This window comes from Neolamprologus brichardi, chromosome 2, assembly GCF_056152115.1.
Source record: "Neolamprologus brichardi isolate AB-2024 chromosome 2, ASM5615211v1, whole genome shotgun sequence".
NCBI classification, from domain to species: Eukaryota; Metazoa; Chordata; class Actinopteri; order Cichliformes; family Cichlidae; genus Neolamprologus; species Neolamprologus brichardi.
This window is the reverse complement of record NC_142105.1, coordinates 26479769-26495039: the sequence shown is the minus strand read 5'-3', so window position 1 is coordinate 26495039 and position 15271 is coordinate 26479769. Positions and strand designations below refer to the sequence as shown.

The following is a 15271-nucleotide window of genomic DNA, read 5'->3' as shown; positions in this document are numbered from 1 at the left end:
AAGCAAAACTGACTCATCAACGATCTACAATGTTTAGTATTCAGAGGATTTTAGTTTTACTTTAAGTTTTAAAATGAGGAATTAAAGTTGCCTAAACTGAAAGGTAGACAATAAAGATTCTAGGTAACGCAGAGTGAACGTGAGGAACCACTGCAAAAAAAAAAAAAAAATGTACAAAATGATGAAATCTTATATAATCTAATGTGTGTGGTCAGATCGCTAATGATACTGAAATGACATGTGCGACCACAGCACTTGATTGGAGGGCAGCACAGGAAAAACAATACCGTGCACCTGCAGGTTTCACTTTGACTAATGAATCCCAGGTCGTCCTTGGAGACTAATCAGCAGCAGAAAGGTTGATTGGGGGAAAATCCAGTCCCTGATGAATCACTCTGCAATTAATGTTCACCTTTGTAGCATGGGTAGCATGGATGAAATTAGTGCTATCACAAATGGCTTGTTTGTAATGCTGAGTGATCAAATCCACTGGTGCTAAATCTGTTTTCCAGACATGTCGTGCCTACTGAGTTCCCACAGATGAGTAGTTTTAAGGCTAAATGTTTTTTAGTTCAAAGATTTCAAAAACATTAAAATCAGTTACTAGAATTAGGATGGGACAGCATTGTTGATAGATTTTGCATGTAGTCGTGATTTCCTGTAGCTGTTTGCGTATTTGTTGACAGTAATATTTTCTTCCTTTTTTCCTATCCAGTGATAGTATGATTTTCATTATGTTTTGCTGTTAGTGTGCCTTTGCTAGTGCTGTAGTCACACGATACAAGACAATGCTCTCCTCCTATCAAAGATCAGTTGTACCAGCCTCACATTGACAGTTGTATTTATTTATTTTTAGGCAGTTAAAAAAAACTGCTGAAACTGAAACATAAAATCCCACAATGGGGTGGCTGTAGCTCAGGTGGCAGAGCAGGTCAGCCACTAATCAGAAGGTCGGGGTTCGATCCCAGGCTGCCTCCTGGCTGCATGCCAAATATCCTTGGGTACTTGGCATGCAAGATACTAACCCCATGTTTGCCTACTGGTGGTGGTCAGAGGGCCCGGTGGCGCCTGTATCCAGCCTCGCCTATGTCAGTGCGCCCCAGGGCAGCTGTGGCTACAATGTAGCTGCCATCACCAGTGTGTGAATGGGTGAATGCATGAATGACTGAATGTAGTGTAAAGCGCTTTGGGGTCCTTAAGGACTAGAAAAGCGTTAAACAAATGCAGGCCATTTACCATTTACAATGCTTCCTGGGTCCACCTTACATATGCTTAGATCAGCAGTACATTAACTTGTTTCCATGGTGACAGTTCATTGATCTGCCTGATTTCTAGTCATGGATGAACTGTTTTGGCTTCTTTACATATCCCCCCAAAAAACTGTGTCCAATTAAGGATACAGTGACACAAGCCTAGAGACCAGTGAGTGACTCCCTGACAAGGGACAAGGCAACAAGAGAAAAATGTGTATTCTCCAACTAACTGCAAAGTGGTTGCTGGCAGTTGATTTGCAGTGAAATTCACTGCAAAGAAATATACAGGGCTGCACTAAAAACCTTTTGAGATTGCTTTGGTCCCTAGCAGGTTGCCGTGGTCACCTATAATTTTCTATAAAAGATGTACGATTGGCTTAAAACACTTCCCCACACATAGAGCAGTACTGGAATAGTTTACAGTTGCACTTTTTCAAGTTTATCTATTATTTAAGCAGTTACAAGGAGATTTTATGTACTTCTTTGCACTTAATTTCAGCAAACAATTTCTTAAATCAAACTCGTTTCAAGCTCCAAATCTATTGTTTGCATGTGTTTAGTACCTCACTGGCGGTTCTAACGCTGCAAAATTGGAAATAGTTTTTGATTTTTTTTAACCTGTTATGTATTGTATAAACCCATTTTTAAATTGGCTAGATCATATAGATGTTGGTATCCTATAGCTAAAAGTAAACATTCAGCTCCTCAAATCTCACAAGTCATTTTTCTACAAGACTAAGTAGTCACAAACTTAACTATTTAACTTTAGGTTAAGTTTAAGGCAATTTACTAAAGCAGTTGAATTCTAATTCACTGCCTTTTCTTCAAACATTACCCTCATTTTGTTTTGTCCCTTCAATTTTATTTGTTCTCTTTCATATTTTCAAGATAATTTCCTTTTTCTTCCGTCCTTTTCACTTCACAGCCCTGTGTATCTGCTCATTGTTTCTACAGTGTTCTATTATTTCTGACGTATTGAGTTCATCACATGGAAATTACATAATATTGAACAATGGGTTACTGTTAATCAACACGCCACAGTGCCGTAAATACACGCGCACACATGCAGTTAAAGCCTGTGAGAGTTCATTCGTTGCTTTATTCATGCACCTTTAATTAATTTTTTAAGGAATTTGGTTGCTATTCTTATATTTTTGTGCATGTGCTCTTGTAGTCATGACTATTCGTGCTCGTGTTTTATCAGTTTATTTTATTCTTTAAATGAAATTGTTAAAAAAAAAAGAATAACTCACCAACAGAACACCCCTCCTGCTTGTTAGTAGTTCATTAATTTTTAAATTTTTTTTTATCAGATAACGTTGAGTTGCTAACAAGTAAAATAAATAATTATGATAAAAATTTTATTAAAATAGTGCTTAGAAAAGTAAATGAGAAATGCAAATTTGAATTTGCAAAACAAATAATGTTCTTGATCAAAATGCACGTAGCGTGATACACAAAGATAGGAATTAAGTTTGCAATTAAATGTGTCTTTGAAAAGCAAAATGTGGAAAAATCCCACACAGCAATTAAATGCTACAACCCTTCAGTCTCCCTCGTCCATGTGCCCAGATATTTTGTGCATGAACTTGTTTCCATGGTGACAGTTCGTTGACCTGCCTGTTTTCTAGTCATGGATGGTTAAAAACTGTTAAAAACTGCCTCTTTACGTGTTGCACTTAGTACAAAATTCTACAGCCCTCTGAGGAGGTAGGGTTGTGTGGGTTACACTGGCCTGAGTCCCAGACAGCTCAGCTCATCCTGTAGGTGGATTACATAGACATCTGCTGTACTCACATCAGGGCTTATGTTTCATAGCATGCCAGAACGGCCCCAAAATGGCCCAGGAACAATCAGGAAGAGGTTACTGAATATGAAACAAGATAAATGTTTTACCACAGAAGGCAAAGCTCATGTTATTAAAACTACAAAAATAACTAGCCAAAATATTCTCAACTCAAGTTTCTCTTTCCAGAGTTTTAACAAAGATTGTGTCTAAAAATAATATTTTTATTGTTATTATATTGGTTAATTTGCTTCTTTTGTTAAGAAAAATAGTTTGAATTGATGTTTTATTTTGACAGGTACGAACCCGAAGCATGCGTTTGTAATTACTAGCACAGTTAATCGGTTATCAGAAAGGTAAATAGACTCACGCTTCTATAATGCTTTCATACTGTGTTTGAGCCACTCAGTGTTTTGTCACTACAGGCCTCGTTCACTTATTTACACAAGTGCTTTTTTCTGTGCCTCAGTGCTTTTAACTGAATATTTGCACACACTCACACTGATAAATGCATCTGGGGCAACATGCATACTATAGGTTGAACCACCAGCCTTCAAAGTGATAGGCAACCTGCTCTATCTCCTCAGCCATAGCTGCAGAATATTTGTAGCATTGCTTTCAGAAACTTTAATTTACAGCTGAGAAAATTCCATCTCATAAAGAATGTGAGTTTGGTTTAAAAAAAAAAAAGTACTTTTTATTTTTTTTGCACCAAGGGTGACAGTACAGAGGCATATGAAGTCAGAGACAAGCTGGAAGACACGCATACACTTTAATTATTGTTTTTACTTTTCAAGCACGACTGCAGTGACCTGGAAAAAGAGTGACGGCCTACTACAGTGATTAAAATATTAGCCATGTCCTGACATTTACATTTAATTTTCTAGTTTAAATTAATTAATTTTGTAGAAAAAATACATTCTGTTAGAGAGTCTCAAATATGGATCACACGTTTTTGTATTTACATTAATTTAGGCATGCGTTTTATTTCTTTTACTGAAACATTGTACTAACCAGTGTCTTAACATTCTCTCGCCTTGTTGTAACACACTTAACCATGTACCACGTGTACCATGTTTCAACTTATTACATATTACTGCCCGGTCTTCAGAATCCATCCAGTTAAACCTGAATCCTATATGTCCTCCAGGGCAGCTTAGACTTCTTCCAAAGTCAGACTGAATTATTATTTATAACTTTCTACATGTGCATTAATTTCAGTCCCATCAGTAATGGTTGGAGAGTTGTGCTTAACAGGCTTTTCAGCCCAAGTAGACAGACAGAGAGATGAGAGGAGAGGAGGAAGAGTCCTTGGAAGAAGATAACGGATGTGCTGTCAGCGAGACCAATGGTAGAAACAGTATTCTGGTTATTTGAATCTGGCTTCCTCCGTATGGGCTTGCCCAACAGATTTGTGAGCTTGTTATTGCAATGCATTATCCAGAGAGGGGAGTCAAAGGGAAGATTACAAATGCCAGACAGGGCCTCATTATCACAGCCAGTCCAGAGGAGCACAGGAGAGTCAAACTGGCACCGAGATACAACTAGAGGATTCAATACAAGCGCAGAAAAAAAAACAATACAATTCAAGTTGTCAATTTTCAGGTGTTTGCTACTTGTCTATTCTTATTAGTTTACATAATGAATTAGTGGTTGCTATGGGGACCGTTTTGGCAGCAGAACCCAAAGTCGTTTGTGAAGCGCTCGGGTTTGGCAGTACCTGCGGCAAACAAAGCCTTGAAAATCTGGAGCTTCCAAATTGCCAATCGGCCTGATTAGACATGACACTGCGTTTTCCCAGCAGATTGTTCGTCGTTGTTATATATTTCATCGGCTCTTTCTCCAATTCACTAAGTCGCAGTCTCTCTGAAGATATTCTGTCTGTCAGTTCCCATTTCTCATTGGTCCATCTTTAATCTTCTGTAACTCTGTCACTGCCTCTTAATACGTTCTCATAAACCCGCCTTTGATCTGCGCCTGGAGGAGCTAAAAGAATTAGAAAGAGGGAAACTGATAAGAGACATATAGGACAACAAACAGTCGGCACCTCAGCTCTGTGTATGAAATGGAGTGTGTGCTGGAGCAAGAACAAATATCTCATTTCGGTGTAATGTGCTAAGGGTTTGTTGCTCGCTCACCAGGCGTTCTTTAAACATTGTTTACCGCTCTGATTTTAATGGCTTGTTGGCCACATCATAAAAAATGACTCAATATCCACGACCCTCAGCTCAGCCCTTATCTCGCTCTTTCAGAGGAGTGAGCTCTCGCCGCGTTGAGCCTCGGCACATAAAAGGGATTATCAACGAAAAAGCACACATACATGCTACACTGATTTGAGGCATACACAGCAAATTAACCAGTCAAATACGCACACAGTGGAGGTAATCAATGATACCTGGAGCCTGCTGAGATGCAGAGGAAGTAAATACACACAGTCACACCGAGGGTATTGTTAATTTAATGAAGAGACAAAGCCAATCATAACAACAAAGCAATTAAATATCTGTGCAGTTGAGATGGAAAGACGTAAAGGTATGGAAGGCGCTAAAGCAGTGATTAAGAAAGAACAAATGTCAGCAGACCACACCGAGTGGAGTGAATTATTACTGCCCCCTGCCACCAAAATCAACAACAAAATTAAGTGAACTGCAGTTATTTGAATGGTGCTGAACAAGCTGTTTTCAAGGAGAGATGCGCACAGTAGTAGATCACGCAGACAGAGAGTCGAGTGACTGGGTGTGTTGTTGTTTTGATTCTGCCCTTCTTGCCCCGTGGCCACTGAGACTCTGATGATAATTGTAAATTATAGGATAAATAAACTTGAGAGGATATGAGCAGGCAGTTGTTGCAAGCGATCATAGCAGGAGCCCTCGAGCTAAACGGCAGCACGCAAAAGTGACAGTGGCATCGGGGAGTATCGGGAGGGAAGAAGGCAGGGGAGGATACAAAAGATATATAGACACGAGGCCTACAGAGAACACTTGAGAGAGAGTGCCTGCAGAGAGGATAACTCAGAGATAAGAAAGTTTTCCCATAATGAGGAGGAGAGAAAGTCTGGCAAAAGGGAGAGAAGGGAGGAATAATGAACAGAGGGCATATTGACAAAAGTTGGACTAAGTTTTGCACACACACACAAACACCCACACCCTCTTTCCTGATCATTAAATACACTTCGTGGTCAGTCCCCACTCAAAAGTCTTGCTCGCTAATAAATACTGGAGATGGATGAGTTCGGAGAGTTAATCATTTCTGGGTGTTAATGTCACAGCCTACAGATAGACATGACAAACTCCCTGTACCTCAGTGTTTGGCTGCTCTGCTTCCTCCCTGAGGTAGTGCTGCCACTGGCTTCCTTCCATATGGGATGTTGTAGTGCTGTGAGTGTGTAAGAGCGAGAATAGTGTAGCAATTACTCTTTTATAATGAGAAGAATTCTGTCACTTTGCCTCTCTGCCAAATTTGCCAATGGATTCTATAATGTATTTCTGGTGATTAAGAGGCATTATGTGAGGAAATACTTCTGGTCAGGTTGTAAATTGATTAAGCTAAAACACAAAGTGGGAGTGTAAAATATTGGCACACAGTCGCATTTGCCTTCTTTCTGAGAGTTTGACATGTTTGTCTATTAAGTACAGAACTGGAGATGGAGGGAATTACATTATAGTGAGGAAAATAATTATTTGATCTCCTTCTGAATAATTACGTTTTCTCACTTAAAAAGAAACGAAGTGTCTCTGATTTTATGGTAGTTTAATTTAAATGAAGAGAGATAGAATATCAACCAGTTTGCCAGTAAACATGGGAGAAGGTGCTGTTGAAACCAAAACTGAGATATCTGGCATCAACTCCACAAGGCATCTTTGGGGGAAGAGATGATTTCTCTTCCTGTGTGTGACCTCGAGAACACCATTGTGGGGATGCGGTTCTTTAGGTCATATCACGGAGATGGAAACATTATGCTTTGAGGCTTTTTTGGTTCAAAGATGGGGCTGTGTACTGTAATATTATGGACGAGAACCTCTTTCCCTTAGCCAGAACACTGAAGATTGGTCATGGATGGCTTTTCCAGCACAACAGTGACCCAAAACATACCACCAAGGCAACAAAGAAGTGGCTAAAGAATATTGTAAACTATTACTTTAACCATGCCATGAATTTGTCTTATTTTTATGATTTTTTTCATTCAGAGCGAGTGGCTGAACCTGGCCGATATGGAGACCCAAGAACTAAAGCCCACTCTAGCTCGGCCAAAAAGACAGTACAGGATGGTGAGTTCTTATTTTAGTTTGTTTAGTTTGTTTTTAAATCTATGGTAATATATGTTTTTCTATTGCTCCAGGTACTCTGAGCTACTTTGAGCTCATACTTGGTTGATACCATAACGATCCTGTCCTTGTAGATAGAGTTCATTTGCCTATTCGGATTTAGCTGACTTGCTGTGTATGTATTATTAGGTTAGAATGATGTTGCTTCTCATATAGCTATACAGACTGATCACAGATTATAAGGTGCTTTGTGGACAGGCACTGATTTAGACAATAGACTGTGGCATTACTTTACATTGAGCTTAAACTGGTCTGATGTGTCTACTGAAGTTTATAAATGACATCGGAAATAATGCAAAAGTGTTTAATTAATTTAGTTCCCCAGCCCTGTTCAGGTTGATTACAGAGATGCCATGGTGGTAAATAAAAGATAAATAAAGCTAATTGCTTCATCTGAACTAGATGGATCACTGCATATTCACACAGAATGATCAAGCCTAGCCTCTTTCCTAACGTATAGTAATTTCAAGGTTTGTCTTCAGTACTAACATGCAGTTAGATCTTTAATACGTTGGATGCAATTTTTGCAGTTTTTCCTCTGTGCACCACCACAGTAGATTGTGAATAAAATAATTGTGCAAAACACAAGGTCAGTTTGTTTCATAATATAAGAAGTGCTCCTATGTCCGCTCGCCAGAAGGTATTGACAAGGCATAACCACGAAACTCACAGAATCATTTCAAGAGCATGCACCAGGGGAGCAAGTTGTAATGACCATCCCCTGAGAGTGCTTGTTACGCTGTGTGGAGGATTTGTTGTGCTACCAAAGATGCACAGTGCACCTTAAATGACAGAGTTGCAAGGCAGAAAGGTAAACATTGGAACAAATGTGTGAATCCAGATGCAAACTGAAATGCATCCTTTCACCGACTACGTGCTCTTTTCTGTTTGTTATCCAGTTACACATGTTTTTATCTGTAATTCAGTGCGAGATAAATAACACGGTAACACATAGTAATCCGCACTTTCTACGAAAAAGACCTGTGATGTCGCGAAACCCTGGATACATTTTCAGTACATTTTCTGTGAGTTCACACAGATGCATCTGGACGTCTGGTTATTTTTAGTTATTTACAGGTTCTCTTGTGTTTGATGTCATCTTGCTGATGAAAGCAGTGTCACTGTATAACAATGCAGTGCTGCGTATCCTAAAACATGCTTTTGATTGGCTACACATTAGCTTCAAAACAGAATGATCATGGCTGTGAGTTGTAGGGCCCAAAAAACAAAAAAAAGTAAAGTGATTCACTGGTGCTGACCCTGTATGGACTATTGGGAAATAAACTTCACGGATTTCCCATTTACATGGAGCACAATATTTATTTGATTTACGCACTTTATGCAAAGTTGATATAAAGGACACGATATTTGGCCATGTTAACTGCTGTTTGTGTAATTTGTTTCTAGGAACAATGATAAGATGGTGAGATTAGTTACTAATAACAGGAGAGGAGACGAGATAAAAGCAGGGGAAAAACTGGGCTATATCTGTGTGAGATTATCCATGCTCGCACACACACGTGCACACAAACACACACTTCAGCTTCAGATTAATGAATGCCACAGTCTAGGACAGTGCAGAAACATTTAATTATCTCTGACACTGAAGGGTGAGGCAAGAGGTCAGATCTGTCCTCTGTGCATGTGTGCATGTTTGTGTATTCACGTGTGGGTGTGTGTGTGTGTGTGTGTGTGTGTGTGTGTGTGTGTGTGTGTGTGTGTGTGTGTGTGTACAGAAAAAAAAAAAGGATGAGATCACAGTGTGTCAATGAGCCAAAAATCACACTGTAAGTCAAGCTTGTGGTCTTTCATTGTGACCTCTCCTGAAATTGACTAAAGGTCAAGCTGACACAAGCTACTTGTCTGGCAGCGACACATGGCCAGTTAAGTGCCTTGGGGATCTTTTTAAAGCAGAAGAAAGGAGACCACTTGACATTGTACAAGCATTAAAAAAAAGGTTTTTCCTTTTTTTAAAAAAAGAATTCTAGAGTGGATAAAATGAAAAACTTCCCCTCCTGAATAGCTCCTTGCCATTCAAGCATCTGGTGCCCACAGGTGTAATGTCTATAATCTTTCTTTCTTTCTTTCTTCCTTGCATTGCTTTGAAGAAAAGGAACAAGGAAATTACAGACTGCATTTTACAAAACTGCGTAATGATGCAGGGCTTCAAAATAAATGCAAATGCTTGTTCATCACAGGTGTCATACTAAAATATTTTAAAAAACAAAATACATTAAAATAAATTTTGAAGCTAGATTGGAAAAAGATTGTGACAAACATGATGGTCCCCAGAGGATGAATCCCTGACTACTGTGCCAGAGAAGTTTGTACTTCCTTGAGGTTCACATTTGTGATTTTGAGGGAAATGGCTTATCTTTGGAGTCAATGGACATAATTAGCAATTCACACGTCCCTCAGATTATATTAAGCTATAAATTATAATCCACCATCCTGTCAAAATTCTACTCTGTGTGTTACATTGTTTTTTTTTTATAAATACTTGATAAGGTGTACAATAGCCTGCTGTACCTAGATATTACAGGCCTGAACTGCTGAAGTTATCACTGCATAGCTATATTGCCCAATAACTTGGTTTAACAGCTGTTATCAGCAGCTTGCTTCAGCTGACGTCCTGTTTTTATTTTCTCAGCGAGGATGCAACATGACCCCCCAGCTTCTACATAGCATTGTTTGAACACTTTAAAAGTGTGTCTCCGTTCCAAACTAGACAATTTCATGCATATTCTATGTTATTTTTGCCCTCTTCTTCACACCAACAGTAAAAACTATAAACATGCTTCAAGCAAGACAGGCTAGGTAGCTTTGGCATTAACTTTGTTTCATCCGTGACTATTAACAACTTCCACCAGAAATTAATGTCCTCTAGTAGGCATGTTGTCCTTAAAAGCATCTTTGTGCCTTTTCTTTGAAGCTGTCTTCAAAGACTCTTTGATTATTTTCTTTCATAGTGTCCTTTTAGAATTGTTTTGCTGCCAGCAACAGCTTCACAAAGCATCCTCTTTTAGGGATTTTCACAATAAAGTGTGTATATGTGTGTGCGTGCATATAATGGTTGTTTGGCAGTGATGAATATTCAGCTTGTAAGTGATAGTCAATAGCCTCTCTCTCTGGATATTTTTCTTCTGTAAGCCAATGCGGTCTCTGACATTCAAACTGTAACAGCCTGTTTATCTTCTCCATTCCTCAGTTACATCCACAATAATATGATTTGCCCGTGTTTTCAATAATTAATTTTCTGGATGGTGATTCTGCTCTTTCCCTGTGCTGTCCCCGAGGCTCTCTGTGCTTGCTTTCATCTCTCTATCACTCCTCTCTGACATCCCTTGCTCTAGAACCTCTTTGAGGCCAAATAGTAAGATCCCGAGGAATGTTCACAAAGCATAGAGGAAAGATTTTAATCTCCTATTGATATGTTTGTCTATCTCCCTCTCTTTCTCCCTGTCTTGTTTTTATTTCTATCCCTCTAAGGCAAAAGAGAAGAAACACCTTTTTAATTAGTGTATCAAAGCCTAAAAGCAGTGCTCATATTTCTAATAAGAGTTGTGAATTTGTCCTTTGGGAATGTTTTTTGGAGCTCTTGTTTATTTAATTTCAAGCTTATGTGTTATTTAAAGAAAAAAAAAGTGGTTAACACGTTTACCTAGCAAGTCAAAGATCCCTGGTTCAACCGCAGGTGGAAACACATCACTCGGGGGTTGCGTGAGGAAGGGGCATCTCATGTAAATATCTGCCATGTCAAATATGCAGAGCTACCTGCTGTGACCTCTGGTGAATAAGGGAGCAGCCGAAAGTAGCTGTTTATCTAAGGAGCACAAACAATGGCGAGCAATTGAGAACAGAATGGATAAAGGAATATACACATCCATACACAAAGGTTACTAAAAATATCTAGCTGACCCATGTAAAGCTCAACAACAATTAAATTGAGGTCACGGTCTGTTCTCTGGCAGGGCTTGCTGGGATTGTGGCCTCTACTATTGGACTCTATCTTTATTACCCAATCACTGCACTTCACCCTGGCATTCATCCAGTATTAGAGGACACAAGAGGAGTGTTTTATCTTCCACCGCTTCTTTTGTAGGAAGTTTTACCTGCCTCTTAAGGAACATTAAAGTTTTAAAAAGGGGGACAAAAAGTCTTGCGAAGACAAAAACGTAAGCAAGTAGGGTCATTTACTGTCAGCTCTAATTGTGATAACATTTTACAGCCACAAGTACAATGTGCTTTTTCTGCCAGGAAGGGCTGCAGCAATTAAATAGCTACAATTTATGTATGGGATGGGATCTCCTGGAAAATGAGGAGACTGAGGACATTAAACCTCCATATCTGCAAGTTTCATTTTTAAATAATGACTACAACAATGTCATCACTTTACTACAGTTGCCAGTTTTTATCTCGTGAAAAAAAGCAGGGAGTTTAAAATCACTGAAATCCTCTTCCTGTATCCCCCTGGGCATATTCCTCTAAACCAGGGATTTCAAACTTTTGATCGGTGGACCACAAGAACGCTTTGCAAAGTGTGAAAATTGCAGAAAACGAGGGAATAATTTAGAGCAATTATGGCTGAAAAGGTAGAGCAGGTTGTCCACTAATCAGAGGATTGGTCAAAGTGTATTTGGGAAAGGAACAGGTTCCTAAAAGTATGTTCATCAAAAGGGTTTGTGCTGAGAAAAGCACTGTATGCATAGTAATAACTGCTGGGTGGATAAAAGTAAAAGAGAACTCTAAAAAAGCAGTCTGTTTACCTTTTTTTTAAACCTCTCCCTGTGTTTTAAAAATGCATTAAGTCATGAGTTTGGTTTTCCAAACTATTGCATCTGAGACAAAGAGGTCTGAATTATTAGCAGCATGCAGGTAGTATTACAATCTTCTTACCAAAAGAGACATCTCCCATGGCTTGCCATACAACACCAAAATAATGTGGTTGAGCCAAGAAACAGTGCCAAACATTTCTTTGAGTTACATCAGCAGAGAGTAGTATCGCAGTGGACTGAATGACTGTGGAAAAACTGAGACGTATTGTTATAATTGGACACATTTCTTAAGACATCAGGAAAAGTTAATTATCGTCTGTTTTTATAAGCAAATAAATCATTATGCATCTAATCTATAGTTATTTGAAATAATGCTTATAGCACTAGAACTTACTAAAATATGACAGATGAGTATGAGACCCACTGTTATCAGAATCAGAATCAGCATACTTTATTGGTCCCTAAGGATTTGGATATACATAGAACACACACATGTATGAAAAAAAAATATATATATATATATATATATATATATATATATATATATATACTGCATCTTTAAAAGCTTGCCATATAGGCACAAAGTGAATCACTACAGTCATAATTCAATTCTTTTGTCAGTTATATGAGAGCTGAAAGATGGTATTTGAGATATACTGTAACAATATGTAATATAGTGAACAGAGTGATGGAAGTTTTGGGTTTTATTATTATGGCTTCTAAAAAATTAATGCGTGAGGCATTTATTAAAACTAGAGTGCATAAAAGACGTGCCGCTTAGACAAAACATTAACACAATGATTTATGTGTATGCCGAGAGCTTATTAATCTCTCACAGATAGACATATATGGATATTATTTATACACGATCTTAAAGAGGGTGACTTTGATCCTAATGTTCGCTCAGTTGAGCTTATCTTTCCTGCTAAGATGCAGCACAACATTTGATTTCAGCAGGGAATGTGTTCTCTTTTATGTGTTTGCTGTGCTCTCTGAGCGTGAGCTACCAACCAGGGAGTATATTGATCCTCACTACACTATATAAAAGCAGATCTGACCAGATGGGAGTGGGGCTGATGTTGGGTTTGCAGTGTTCAAAGCACTACAACAGCCATGCATTGTTTATGTATGTGTAGGCCAAGAGATTCTCTCAGATTATTAAAAGTCGTAGAGTTTGTCCATTGAGGAAGCTCAACTTTGTCATTATTGTACACTTTAAAACGCTGAAGTCCATGGCACAAGCCCCACAAACTAGTGTTTATATACAAACAATGTTTGTTAATGACAGGAAAAAAATAAATATGCCAATCTTGAACTCAAACGGAGGGCATTTGTTATAGCTCCGCAGGCATCTTGTGCGTTCTTCACCCTCAGCTACAGCTCTGCCAGCTCTTCCATCTGTCTCATCCCAACAGACTGGTAACCCTTCACCCGAGGGTAATCAGTCATCCCTACATATGGCCAAGGACAATGGCTAAACAACTTAGTAGTGGTGTCTGTGAGTAAGACTGTTGCTCTTCTGCAGAAACGGTTAGCATCACACAAAGAACACACACATAATTTGCTCCATATTTTTCTCCTTTATGAGCTCTCAGTTGTAAAGCAAAGCATGGTTTATCCACCGCGCGTGTCATACAATAAATCATATTTACTTCATGCTCACAGAAGAGGACCAGATTTTTTTGCACTTTCTGTTTCTTTATGGAAAAAATCATATCCGCAGCAGAGAGTGGGTTTATTTATAGAAATGTGGTAAAAATTGAAAACTTAAAAAGTAAAATCACTTTTACTAAGTGCAATATGATTGTTACTTGTGCATTTCGACTTATACTTGAGAAATACTTGAGAAAAGCAGAGGAGAGACTACTGTTGTGGAAAGTGAAAGAGAGGTGGCAAATGTGCTGCAGTGCACCTGCATTACAATTGATTGGCCGGTTTAACCACCAGTGCTGCTCACTCAAGCTTTAAATAGATGGATAAAACTCTCTGTCACCCAGCACTCTTTTAGTCACTTCTTCTCTTCTCTGCCTTCTCTCCATCCTCTTTATCCTGTCATCTTCCCTTCTCTTTTGATATATTTTTTCTTTCCTTTCCTTAAACTTTCATCCTTATCTTGGCTCCTCTTTCCTCCACCTTCTCCTGCTTTATTCACCCTTTTTCTCTCTTCCCTTGTTTTTTCTTGTCCTGGTTTCACTTAATTTTTATCTACTGTAATTCTTCACCTATCCAAAATACTCTCAACACCAGCTGAACACAATATTTCATTTGGACTATCATTGTCTCTATAAAGTGACTTCTTACTGTTTACTACATAAAACTTACATATGATAGGATCCTCTGTGTTTGGGAGTATTTAGGTGAATAAACTCTCTCCCTCCCTTATTTGTATGTGTGTGTCTGTTTTCCAATTTATCTAAGAGTGGAGGTCGCGCAATGATCCCAAATTGTCCTCCAATCCTCTGTTAACCAGGTACCTATCCACCCCCTCTTTCCTCCATCCTTCCTCTGTCACTTTCTCCTCGTTTCCTTCATCTCTCATTTCCTTGCAGTGGTAATGCCATCTTTCAGCTAAGTGAAATAAGATGGGTTTCTTCCAGCGCTGATAGATGGAGGTGAGGACAGGCCCCCAAATCAGCAGGCAAAAGAAGCACATTGCACAACAGACAGCTATCAGGAGGGAGGTTGACCTTCCATCTCTCTCTGCATTCTGGAGATTACAAGAGGCCATGCAGGCTTATAAATGTATTTTTGCATCTGTGCATGCGTTTCACGCATTGTAAAGAGGAAAAAAAGTGCGCTGCTCATTTATGACAGATGTCTACAGGGGACTATGAATCTCTTTCCTTGAGACTATCTAAGCTTCACCATCTTTAGTGTTTGGTTTGTACATTTTCCTCAGAGATAAAGAAAGCTCTTCCATAATATCTGACAGCTCCAGATATTCACAGTAGCACATGTTTACAATTTATATACATAGCTGTTTTATATATTTTCCCCAAAGATTGTTGAGATTGCAGCACCGTGTTCGGACTTCTGGACAATTTAATGATGATAAAGTATAATGCAAACCGTAGCGCGGTGTGTGATCAGGTCAGAAACTACTTGATGTTGGCATCAGACACCAGCTGTGGC

General features: G+C 38.9%; 1 protein-coding gene across 2 annotated transcripts in view; it reads left to right on the top strand.

Moving 5' to 3' along the window:
- The window catches only part of spock1 (SPARC (osteonectin), cwcv and kazal like domains proteoglycan 1), a 100390-nt gene that overhangs the window by 54150 nt on the left and 30969 nt on the right, over positions 1-15271 (top strand). For both annotated transcript variants that reach the window (XM_087849711.1, XM_087849715.1), the window contains exon 4: positions 7227-7307. In XM_087849711.1, the coding sequence (XP_087705837.1) occupies positions 7227-7307 (81 nt within the window). The remainder of the gene's footprint in view (positions 1-7226; positions 7308-15271) is intronic.